Source organism: Mauremys mutica, chromosome 1 (genome assembly GCF_020497125.1).
Source record: "Mauremys mutica isolate MM-2020 ecotype Southern chromosome 1, ASM2049712v1, whole genome shotgun sequence".
Lineage (NCBI taxonomy): Eukaryota > Metazoa > Chordata > Testudines > Geoemydidae > Mauremys > Mauremys mutica.
In genome coordinates this window covers 24,912,797-24,925,408 of record NC_059072.1, presented here as the reverse complement: position 1 = coordinate 24,925,408, position 12,612 = coordinate 24,912,797, and the positions used below count along the sequence as shown (strand labels likewise).

At 42.2% G+C, this 12,612-nt stretch overlaps 1 protein-coding gene across 6 annotated transcripts in view; it reads left to right on the top strand.

Moving 5' to 3' along the window:
• The window catches only part of PHTF2 (putative homeodomain transcription factor 2), a 172,578-nt gene that overhangs the window by 64,159 nt on the left and 95,807 nt on the right, over positions 1-12,612 (top strand). For 5 of the 6 annotated variants that reach the window (XM_045029620.1, XM_045029597.1, XM_045029616.1 and 2 more), the window contains one exon: positions 12,152-12,221. In XM_045029620.1, the coding sequence (XP_044885555.1) occupies positions 12,152-12,221 (70 nt within the window). The remainder of the gene's footprint in view (positions 1-12,151; positions 12,222-12,612) is intronic. The other variant, XM_045029640.1, reaches the window with a different exon arrangement.

The following is a 12,612-nucleotide window of genomic DNA, read 5'->3' as shown; positions in this document are numbered from 1 at the left end:
GGTTTTGTGTTACTATGCTTAACTGTGATTCTGCATTTTGGGGTGACTAACAGAATGTCATCAGTGTTTGACACTGCCATCTTGTTATGTAAAAATAACAATTGATAGGAGTCTTTTGTTGTAATAGATCATGATTTTATGGAATTCATGGATAATAAATTATATTACACAGTTATAGAAACGAAGTAGGTTTTTCTAACATGAATATATTATATCAACTTTTTTTTCTCAAGTTCTGCATATGGTAAATGGGCTGCTATTTCCTGGGCTGAAGACCGTTGCTGATTTTAGCACAAATAATTCTGATAATATATTAATTGCTTAAGATTTCACTGGGTTTTAGTGATTGGATAGGAAAATGAATAGGGGATTTTGATGCACTTTGGGCATGTTTTATTAAGTGGAAATTCACCTGCATTAACACATCGGAGACTGACCTGGACTGTATAATTATGTGACCCTGACTTCACTATAGACTTTTTTTTGTTTAAATTCTACAAAATAATTGCTTTCTACTGAAATGTTCCTATCTTTATATCTGTTAAATGAGAAGAATGCTTGAAAATTTAAATATATTTTAGAGGGCACATTGCTGTACACTAATCAGATAGCAATGCTTCAGTTAAATTGTTGCATCATATATATATGTTTTTTTAAATTATGAACTTAAATGGTTTAGCCATTGAGAGTAAGAATGTAATACTTTATAGCAGTGGCTCTCAACCTTTCCAGACTACTGTACCCCATTCAGGAATCTGTGTCTTGCGTACTCCAAGTTTCACCTCACTTAAAAACTACTTGCTTTCAAAATCAGACATAAAAATACACAAGTGTCACAGCACACTATTGCTGAAAAATTGCTTACTTTCTTATTTTTACCATATAATTATAAAATAAATCAATTGGAATATAAATATTGTACTTTACATTTCAGGGTATAGTATATAGAGGAGTATAAACAAACCATTGTCTGTATAAAATTTTAGTTTGTACTGACTTCACTAGTTCTTTTTAAATAGCCAGGTGTTTTTCTTTGTAAAACTAGGCAAATATCTAGGTGAGTTGCTGTACCCCATGGAAGACCTCTGCGTACCCCCAGGAGTACACGAACCCCTGGTTTATTCTGCTTAATTCTGTTCACACTTTTTTTTTTTCTTTTCTGTTGCATTTTATTTCTAAAGATAAAACCTTATGAAAAGAAATGTATGGCCAAGGATTTCTGAAATAACTAGTAGTTTTGGATGCTTTGATTTTTGGGCACCAACTTGAGACATCTTAAAAGGTCCTGATTTTCTGAGGTCTAGCACGAGCACTTTTTGAAAATTTGGCTACATTACACTTTGGGCATCTACTATCACTAGTCAGTTTTTAATATATTGGGCTAAAATACTGCATAAACTTGATACATGCATTCTTGTGGGGTGTTTTACCTTCCCGGTACATATTTTTATACAGTTTGACTGAAATAGAGATACTATTCTAAATGAACAAATAACACAAAACATACCAGCTTTGAAGTTTCTAAAGAGTAAACATGCACGGTAACCTCTTGCAGATAGATTCTGAAAGGAACAAGGGCCAAGATTTAAAAAAATGATTAGTAATTTTATGTGCCTCAGTTTTTTGTGTGATCAACCTGAAACACCCTAAAATGGCCTGATTTTCAGAAAGTGATGAGCTCTCAAGCTTTAGAAAATCTGGCTCCTTTAATGTGTCTATTATTGAGCCCCCAAAACTGAGGAACCCAAAATGACCTAGTCACTTTCTGGAAACTTGACCGGGCTAAATTTGGTATAATAGAATATCAGGGTTGGAAGGGACCTCAGGAGGTCATCTAGTCCAACCCCCTGCTCAAATCAGGACTAATCCTCAACTAAATCATCCCAGCCAGGGCTTTATCAAGCCTGACCTTAAAGGTTTTTAAGGAAGGAGATTCCACCACCTCCCTAGGTAACCCATTCCAGTGCTTCACCACCCTCCTAGTGAAAAAGTTTTTTTCCCTAATATCCAACCTAAACCTCCCCCACTGCAACTTGAGACCATTACTCCTTGTTCTGTCATCAGGTACCACTGAGAACAGTCTAGATCCATCCTCTTTGGAAACCTCTTTCAGGTAGTTGAAAGCAACTATAAAATCCCCCCTCATTCTTCTCTTCTGCAGACTAAACAATCCCAGTTCCCTCAACCTCTCCTCATAGGTCATGTGCTCCAGCCCCCTAATCATTTTTTTTGCCCTCCGCTGGACTCTTTCCAATTTTTCCACATCCTTCTTGTAGTGAGGGGCACAAAACTGGACACAGTACTCCAGATGAGGCCTCACTGATGTCGAATAGAGGGGATTGATCACGTCCCTCGATCTGCTGACAATGCCCCTACTTATACAGCCCAAAATGCTGTTAGCCTTTTTGGCAACAAGGGCACACTGTTGACTCATATCCAGCTTCTCGTCCATTGTAACCCGTAGGTCCTTTTCTGCAGAACTGCTGCCTAGCCACACGGTCCCTAGTTTGTAACAGTAATGGGATTCTTCCATCCTAAGTGCAGGACTCTGCACTTGTCCTTGTTGAACCTCATCAGGTTTCTTTTGGCCCAATCCTCTAATTTGTCTAGGTTCCCCTGTATCCTATCCCTACCCTCCAGCGTATCTACCACTCCTCTCAGTTTAGTGTCATCTGCAAACTTGCTGAGAGTGCAGTCCAGGCCATCCTCCAGATCATTAATGAAGATAGTGAACAAAACCAGCCCCAGGACCGACCCTTGGGGCACTCCGCTTGAAATCGGCTGCCAACTAGACATGGAGCCGTCAATCACTACTCGTTGAGCCTGATGATCTAGCCAGCTTTCTATCCACCTTATAATCCATTCATCCAGCCCATAGTTCTTTAACTTGCTGGCAAAAATACTGTGGGAGACCGTATCAAAAGTTTTCCTAAAGTCAAGGAATAACACATCCACTGCTTTCCTCTCATCCACAGACCCAGTTATCTCCTCATAGAAGGCAATTAGGTTAGTCAGGCATGACTTGCCCTTGGTAAATCCATGCTGACTGTTCCTGATCACTTTCCTCTCCTCTAAGTGCTTCAGAATTGATTCCTTGAGGACCTGCTCCATGATTTTTCCAGGGACTATGATTCTATGAAAGGAAAAGGGTTCTAATCCCGCTATTTCCTAATCCCGAAAGCAAAAGGGGGCTTCAGACCAACTTTTTGAGAGACTTGTTGAGACAAGGCAGGTCCAAAATGGAAGTTTTGCATGGTCTCCCTGGCCTCCAACATCCCCTCCCTAGATCCGGGACACTGGTATGCTGCCCTTGACCTGAAGGACACACATTTCTATATTTCCATTTTCCCAGAGCACAGGCATGTCCTTTGTTTTATCCTGGGCCAGCGCCATTTCCAATTCATGGCATTGCTATTCGGTCTCTCGCCCCAAGAGTGTTCACGCAGTGCATAGCAGAAGTGGCTGCTTACCTGAGATGCTGGGGTGTTCAAATTTAACCATACCTCAATGACTGGCTAATAAAGAATTGGTCCCAGGATCAGGTGTGACAGGTGTTGCACCTGTTGCGACCTGGGGCTGTTAATAAACAAGAAAAAGTTGACCTTAATTCTGGTACAACACATAGAGTTCATTGGCGTGGTCCTTGACTCTTCTCAGGCCAGAGCCTTCCTCCATGAGGCTCAGTTCCAAGCCATGGCGGACCTCATCTTGTGCATGTAAGTCACCCTCTTACCACTGCTCACACATGCCTGCACTTGTTGGGCCACATGGCGGCCTGCATTTATGTGGTCTGGCATGCATGGCTCCGGCTCAGACCAGACCACATAAATGCATGAAGGGCTGGAGAGGGAAGTAGCTGCTAGTTCAAGTGGTTTGCCACTATCCCTAGGGGCCCTGGGCTGGGACCCAGAGTACAGGGCGGGCCCAGGTCCCTCCTTCTCCACTCCCCTTCTCTGGGATACTAGTGGAACAGTTAATACCCCAGATCAGGCACCCTGAACACCCGCACAAGAAGAGAAAGCGCAGGACTGATCATAGTAGTGCCGGAAATTTGCCACAAACCCAACTTACCTTAAATGACACTTGTGCATCCCCTTTACCTGTGAAAGCTGCTTGGAACTTAGGGCATGTTTACACTACAAAATTATGCTGCCGCAGTTATTTCATTGCTTGTGCGTGCTATGCTTCTTGTGTGGGTGGTGTGCTTCTCACAGGAATGCTTGTATCGATGCACATTCCAGTGCACCGTGGATAGGTATTTCATTGCGCAACTCACCACCATCCAGCACAGTGTGGGGTTTTGGGAAGCTTTTGCAGTGCTTCATGAGGCTGAAATGAATTGTGCAGGGGTGACTGGGAGCATGGGTCAACTTCCCATAATGCAGTGTTCTCCATCCCATAATTTCATCTGAGTCCCATAGTATTTCGTGCCTCTTTTCAAAATCCCCGCAAACCTGTGCATGTTCTTCCTTGCTGTCCACCCTCTGAGAGAAGCATGGAGCTTGCAGAGCTCTGCACAGTTGTCATGAGCATTGCCAGCATGGGGTGCCTGATTCTGAGGCATGAGGAACATGATGATTCCTTGGAGGCTGGATTGGTTTGGGACATAGAAAGAAACAATTCAAGGTTGGTGGTGGTGTTCACGGAACAGCTGGAGATGGTGGAGTGCCGGTTCTGGGCCCGAGAAACAAGCACTGACGAGTGGGATTGCATTGTCATGCAGGTTTGAGATGATGAGCAGTGACTGCAGAACTTTTGGATGCATAAAGCCACATTCTTGGATCTGTGTACCAAACTCATCTCAACCATCCAGTGCGGGGACACCAAAATGAGAGCTGCATTGACAGTTGAGAAGCGAGTGATGATTGTACTGTGGAAACTTGCAATGCCAGATTGCTTCTGGTCAATCAGGAATCAATTTGAAGCCAGGAAATCCACCGGCGGGACCATTGTCATGCAAGTGTGCAAGGCTATTAATCACCTCCTGCTATGCAGGACTGAGACTCTGGGCAACGTGCAGAACATAATGGATGGTTTTGCAGGAATGGGCTTCCCAAACTGTGGTCAGGCAATAGATTGATGCTAAAATAGGGATATGCATGCCGACCACCTTGCCTCAGAATACATCAGCAGAAAGGACTATTTTCCTTATAATAATGACAGACACTAATGGATTAATGTGGACACTTTACCATCGTCAGTGTGGGCTGGTTAGGGAAAGTGCATGATGTATGCATCTCTAAGAATACAGGACTGTTCAGAAAGCTGCAAGCAGGGACTTTCTTTCTCAACCAGAGAATGTTGGGAATGTTGAAATGCCAATAGTGATCATGAGAGACCCCAGCCTATCTCTTGCTCCCATGGCTCATGAAGCTGTACACCGTCCACCTTAGCAACACCAAGGAACAGTTCAACGCAGTGTGCAGAGGCGGTCAAAAAAGCAAACCGGATGTTAGGAATCATTAAAAAGGGGATAGAGAATAAGACTGAGACTATATTATTGCCCTTATATAAATCCATGGTACGCCCACATCTCGAATACTGTGTACAGATGTGGTCTCCTCACCTCAAAAAAGATATTCTAGCACTAGAAAAGGTTCAGAAAAGGGCAACTAAAATTATTAGGGGGTTAGAGAGGGTCCCATACGAGGAAAGATTAAAGAGGCTAGGACTCTTCAGCTTGGAAAAGAGAAGACTAAGGGGGGATATGGTAGAGGTATATAAAATCATGAGTGATGTTGAGAAAGTGGATAAGGAAAAGGGGACTGGATAAATTCATGGTGGCTAAGTCCATAAATGGCTATTAGCTAGGATGGGTAAGAATGGTGTCCCTAGCTTCTGTTCGTCAGAGGATGGAGATGGATGGCAGGAGAGAGATCACTTGATCATTGCCTGTTAGGTTCACTCCCTCTGGGGCACCTGGCATTGGCCACTGTCGGTAGACAGATACTGGGCTAGATGGACCTTTGATCTGACCTGGTATGGCCGTTCTTATGTTATGTTCTTACCAGCTCAGCAAGTACAAAATGATAGTTGAATATGCTTTTGGTCATTTGAAGGAATTTTGTGAATGTGTAGAGGGAGACCCTGAAGGCCAAAATGGTAGCAGCTGCAGATACAACACACAGAGGTACCTTTGTCAGTGTATTCACCATTGAAATCAAAACTAGGATACTGAACTCACTTCCCTTGATCCCCAAACGTTGTAAAGCACTTATATTCTCCCTTCTCCTTGGCATTGATACAGCACAGCACCAGCCATGGAGAGTATGGCCCTCAGTGAGGAATTGGGGGGAGAAATGCGTGGGGAATAGCTCACAGACATGAGTATATTTATGTAGGGTAATGAATACTGGCACTGTTTTCCATGGGCGGTGGTGATTTTAGCTGATATCTCACTCCTGAGAGTAACAGAGGCAGAGACAGCACAGCTACAGCTGCCATCCTGTTACCACCTGGGCCCATATGCTGCTAGCCTGTGCACTGCAGTGGTGCTTGCTGATGTAATTGCTGAGTAGCATGCAGAAAGTGTCCTACTGCAGTGGAAGAAATAAGGCAGCCATCCCCAGAAACCTTTGGCAATGGATTGCCGAGTACCTCCATGAAAGTTTAATTAAGATCCCCAGGGAGGATTCACAGGACATCCTGGTGCACATAAACATGCAGCTCTGCATGGCCCACTCTGCCTAACTCCAGAGGAGAATGAAAAGCAGATAGCAACTCTACCTCTCTTGATTGTTCCAGTACCTCTTCTAGCACAAATTTAAAAAAAAAAAAAAGGCAAATCAAAAGATGTGTCCTGCTACTTTGTGTGTTCCATCTCTGTAATTTCAGAGCAAACTGTATGTTACCAGTGGTTCCTTCCCCTGCATCAGGCCTGCCCATGCTTGACTATCGGGACTGGTTGGACTGTGGTGAATTAAAAAACATGGCTGGCTGGGTGGCTTGCTGCAGAGCTGGATCCCCCGGTTGCCTGTCTTCCATATACTCTTCCTCGTCCACCTCCTCCTCCTTGCTGTTCATGGTGGGGCTCCTGTTGCTGAGGATGGCATACAGCTCTTTGTAAAAGGCAGGTCTGCAGCTCCACGCTGGATTGATTGTTGGGCTCCCTGGCTTTCTGGTATACTTGTCGCAGCTCTTTGGCTTTCGTGTGGCATTGCTGCTGGTCCCTGTTGTAGCACTTCTCCTGCATCCCCTGAGCAATCTGTTCATAGATGTCCACATTTCTGTTTGTGGATTGGAGCTGTGTCTGCAGAGGGGATCTAATACTTCCTGTGTATTCCAGGCAGGAGCATGTCTGCAGTGTGTAGCCAGCATGGTCAGCTTGACAGTTACATTTCAACAGTGGAGAGCTGCTAGGTTTTCTCAGAAAGCTGGGCAATCAGGAAAAGGAATTTCAAAAATTTGCAATGCTTTAAAGGGGAGTGGTGGGTTCCTGTCCACCTGACCCTTGGGCAACTGAGTTCACAATGGTGACCAGAGCAGTTGGTGTGAGACATTGTGGGACAGCTACTGAAGGCCAGTAACAGTCAACATAAGTCATGCAATGTCTTCACTGACATAGCGTTGATTTAACTACATTGATCCCCAGTCTACGCCGCTTAGGGAGATGGTGTAATTAAGTCGGCGTAGCGAGGCACTTACATTTGTGGGAACAAAATTTAAGCATAAACACATCCCACAGCTAGATCGATGTAAGCTGCCTTGTGTCGACCTAATTGTGTAGTTGTATACCAGGCATTAGTAAGCAGTTGTGATGATGCACAAGAAGAAACAGAGTCAGGTTTCTCACTCCTACCTGTGGAGTCTTTGCAGGGCTAATAGAATTAAAAAGAAAACAGGTTTAATTGATTGTAAAATAGTGAATAAACCTCAAAAGATTTAGTTGAATTCATTGACTACTGGTTTACAGTTTATAGAGAGAAGAAAATACTTGAACTTTTGCATTTTAACAGATTTAATGGCTACTTTGTGATAACTCTTTTTTGATAAGTATGGTCACTTAGCCTGTGTATTAATCTCATAGCCACTTTACAGAAGATAATTGAACAGCACAGATAGTTACATTGTTGGAGTGTTTTCTACTGGTTCTATCAAACTCTAGTCCATCTAGGGAATTCTAGTATGTTAACAAGGAAGTGTTTTCAATACTTATATTCTCATAAGTAGTCAACTATTATTAATAAAATGAAAAAATGCTCTTGAAAGTTGCAGATTTTGTGCCATAGAAATGAAAATATAATGTAGCTTATTCTTTATAAAGTGTATCTAAGATGCCTATTAGAATGTTAAAATATAGCACCATCTTCATAATTAAAGAGACCTCACAGAATAAACTTAAAATAATATAGGGATATAACCCAGGAGATCCCTTCCAGTCCTATCCGGTCCAGTACACTGTTATTGCAAACAGCCCCATCATATAATTCTGTAAATGAATATATCAAGCCCCAATTTAAAAGTAGTTTGGTTTTTCCCCTGTGCCGCTCCCCCCAACCCCCCCAGTCCTACTTGAAGGCTGTTCCAGAACTTCACTCTTCTAGTCATAAACCTGCTAAATTGCAGCCTAACTTTATTCATAGCCTGTTTATACACATTTGTTCATGTGCCAACATTGTCCTCAAACTTATATAGCTCTTCTCCCTCTCTGATGTTTACCCCGACATATTTATAGAGAGTAATCATATCCCCTCTCAGCCTTCTTTTTACTAGACTAAACAAGCTAAGCCCTTTAAGTTTCCTCTTGTAAAGGAGGCTCTCCAAGTCTCCATTTCCTTGGTCATTTTAGTAGCCCTTCTCTGCACTTGTTCCAATATGAATTCTTTCTTGAACATGGGTGACTAGAATTGTATACACTATATCAAATGAGATCTTACCAGTACCCTGTACAAGGGTATTAATACTTCCCTATCTCTACTGGAAATACCTTGCTTCATACATGCTAGGCATACACTTTCCTTTTTCACAGCTGCAGCATTTTGGTGGCTAAGTCATCCTGTGATAGATTAATACATCCAGGTCTTTCTATCCCTCTGTCATTATACTCGCTTCCATTAGCATCCTGCCTTTGCCCCCATGGTCTGCATCATCACAACGTATTCATTTAGTTTGTGAGCCATACCTAGATTGTTTAATCTCTACCCCACTGGTTTCAACTTGTGGTCCACGGACCCCTGGGGGTCTGTAGACTGTAGATTTCCAAAGGGGTCTGCACCTCCATTTGAAATATTTTAGGGGCTCACAAATGAAAAAAGCTTGAAAACCACTGCTCTACCCCATAGCAGCCCTACTTCTTTCCTTGTTCTCTTTATTTATATTGGTAAAAAAAACAAAACCTTTTACAAATTCGTTTTCTTTTGCAAGGCCGAAGTAAGGCCTGCCTTAAGCTCATTAAACTACTATGAGGCTTAAACAGGATTTCCTGTTGATAGAGATACATACCACGCCCTTGTAAGACACCAGTTTTGGAAGGATTCACACCACAATACAAAACTCTCCCCCACTCCCATAACTTAAAGCTGTTTAAAATAGTGGGTTTTTTGTGATAGATGAACTTCCTTTTACATTTGGAGCTGTCTTGCTTCAGATTTCACAGTGATCAACAGCAAATTATGTAACTATTAAGATTCCCATTTCTTGTTATGGAGGCTTATTTTTTGCTCAGCATAACATATCTCAATAATCAGACTGTGCAGACTGAAGGAAGACTTTTACACATCATGTTCTTTACAAGACTTATCTGACAGTGTTTTAATTTTTACATGCAGCTACTTTTTCCATATTTGCTGTCTTGTAATATATTTAACTTGCTATAACCATGTTTAGTTGTGCTCTATAGTATGTTGCTTTGTTTTGATTAATTTCTCCTGTTTGTCTCTCCAGCATTCTACACCTCTGATTTATCTGATCTAAATCTGTAGCAACAGTATTGTCTTGTTCAACATTACCAGCATCACACCCGTTTGAGCATGCCAAACTGAAATTACCCATTTAAATTAAATGGAGAAAATTGCATGCATTCATGCATCTACTTTTCATAAGATACATTTGCCAGTTCTGGCATTACAGTAATATGACTAATTATCACTGACATTTGTTTGCTTCTGCCGTAGGTATAGTGTAACTTTGGGTAAGTCTACACTGCAACAAAAGACTCTTGGCACTGCTGTAACTTTCCTGAGCAAGTTGACTCAGGCTCGCAGGGTTAAAAATTGCAGTGCAGATGGTAAGGTGTGGGTTGGATCCTGAGAGCTGAGACCTCATTAGGGAGGAGGGTCTCAGAGCTTGGGCTCCAGCCTGAGCTGCAATTTTTTGCCTCACAGCCCAAGTCCTGTGAACCTGAGTCAATTGATCTGGGCTCTGAAACTGAGTGCTGTGGATTTTTTATTGCAGTGTAGATATACCCTTTAACTCATATTTAAAATAGTAAGTTTGTGTTCCTAATTTTATGAATGAAATTGACATTCTTGAAAATAAATACTTAAATGTTTTACAAAGGCAACTGCAGTTTATGCATTAGTTTAAAAAGTATTACAGAAGGATAAGGTTCAGCCATCCCTGATAGTAATTCCACACCACTAACCTGCTATCTTTTGAGAACAACATATTAACTTTCAATCTCTAAAAACTGTACTCTATAGAGTCCATATCCCCATAATGTGGCCAATGTAATTGACCTCAAATTTCAGAAACCAAATGAACCATAATTAAGGTGATGTTTTAGTCACAGGTATTTTTAGTAAAAGTCATAGACAGGTCATGGACAGTAAACAGAAATTCACGGCCTGTGACCTGTCCATGACTTTTACTATATACTCCTGACTAAAACTTGGGGGGTGGCGCAGCAGGTGCTGGGGGTGAGGACGCCGTGGGTGCTCGGGGTGGGGGTGGGAATTGCGGTCTGGGAGGTGCTGGGGTGGGGGTTGGTGGGGCTGGGGCAGACTCCCTACTGAGTCCCAAACTCCACCTGCTGCCCCGATCCACCCTAAGCCCCAGTCCTGCAGCTCCTATTGGCTGGGAACTGCGCCAATGGGAGCTGCAGGGACGGTGTCTGTGGGCAGAGGCAGCATGTGGAGCTAGGAGATGAGGGAGGGGATTTCCTGTTGCCCTTCTGGGATGTTCCCCCCCCCCACTGGTAAGCACTACCATGCACCCCAATCCCCAGGCCTGAGATCCTCCCCCACCCAAACTCCTGCTGCTGTCGGGTGAGCAGACCCAAGACCATCCAAGCAGCAGCCAGTGCAGCTGGCCCAGGGGCTGCCTGATCTGCTTAGGTGGCTCCCGGTCTAGCTGCACCTGCCTGCTGCAGAAGTCACGGAGGTCACGGAAAGTCGCGGAATCCGTGACTTCATGACCTCCGTGATTAACATGGAGCCTTAACCATAATACATGCATAATTTTCCAAGGCTTGACAACATAACTACACCTAGTAACATAAAAGGCAAGTGTTGAATTGAACATTCTCCCTGTGGGACAGCCAGTTAACAAGGGGTATGTGTCTTTCAGTGATGGAGCAAAAAGACCACTTTCCTTTGCCTAACTCTGCCTTTTTATGGGAGATCCTTGCTGCCTGTCAGGAAAACTTATTACCCCTTTGTGACACTGGGATTTAGCAGATTTAGTTGACCAGCAATTTGCAGAACACAACGTTGTTTGCCATCAGTTGTTTTAGCTGGTGCTCCTTTTGAGAACTAAAAGCTACATAGTAAATATAGATTGTGCTTAAAGAGAAAAAGGGTGTAGTGTTTTAAATAAAGAAGATGACAGTAAACCACAATCCAAGTATATTACTAACGCTGGCAAATGTGTGTATAGTATGTTGCATTATCATAGTCAATAAGAATTTTTAGGCACTTCTGAAAATCTCACCCTAAGGGGGCAGTAATTGATTAGTTTTCGTTACATTATCCTATTTGTTGAAAATGTTTTTACCCCATCTTGGCTTTACTTTAACACATTGTTTGTATTTAATACCAGATACATTGTTCTATGGAACACTTGTTACTTTAGATTTCAAATTGTGAATTTGGCATTTTCTTACACTTTTTTTTTTGAAAAAATTTAAGACAATTACTGACCCCCATTCGTATTTTTAGCTAATGTATATCTTCTGTTGGGATGTTTATATTCTAATATTTTTTGCATATTACAGGGTCTGAGGAACAAGCCAAAGAAAACAGGACATGTGAAGCCAGACCTCATAGATGTCGATCTTGTAAGAGGTAAGGCTTGAGCTAGTAAATGCTGAATTTGTCAGTAATTTGACCTTATAGGGACAGTTATAAAAATAATTGCCTTTATCCTGATGGCCTTGCTGCAGAAGAGTTGAGTATAACTATAAAAATGAGAAGAAACCCTACAGCTAAAGAAACACCAGGAAACAGTTGTCTCCTATTTATGTCTAAATTAAAATTAAATCAGTTTAGTTACCTTATGTATTTGATCATGTAGATTTATTATAGCCATAGTCTTAAGAAAAGAGAAAACAATTGCTAATATATTTTGTATCTGATAGTGTCCATTTTAAGAAACTTCAGAGGAAAGTTCAAGAAATCCTGATAAGGACACTTCAAGGAATAAGCTTGAGCATAGTCTGAGAAGGGGTTTGCAGAT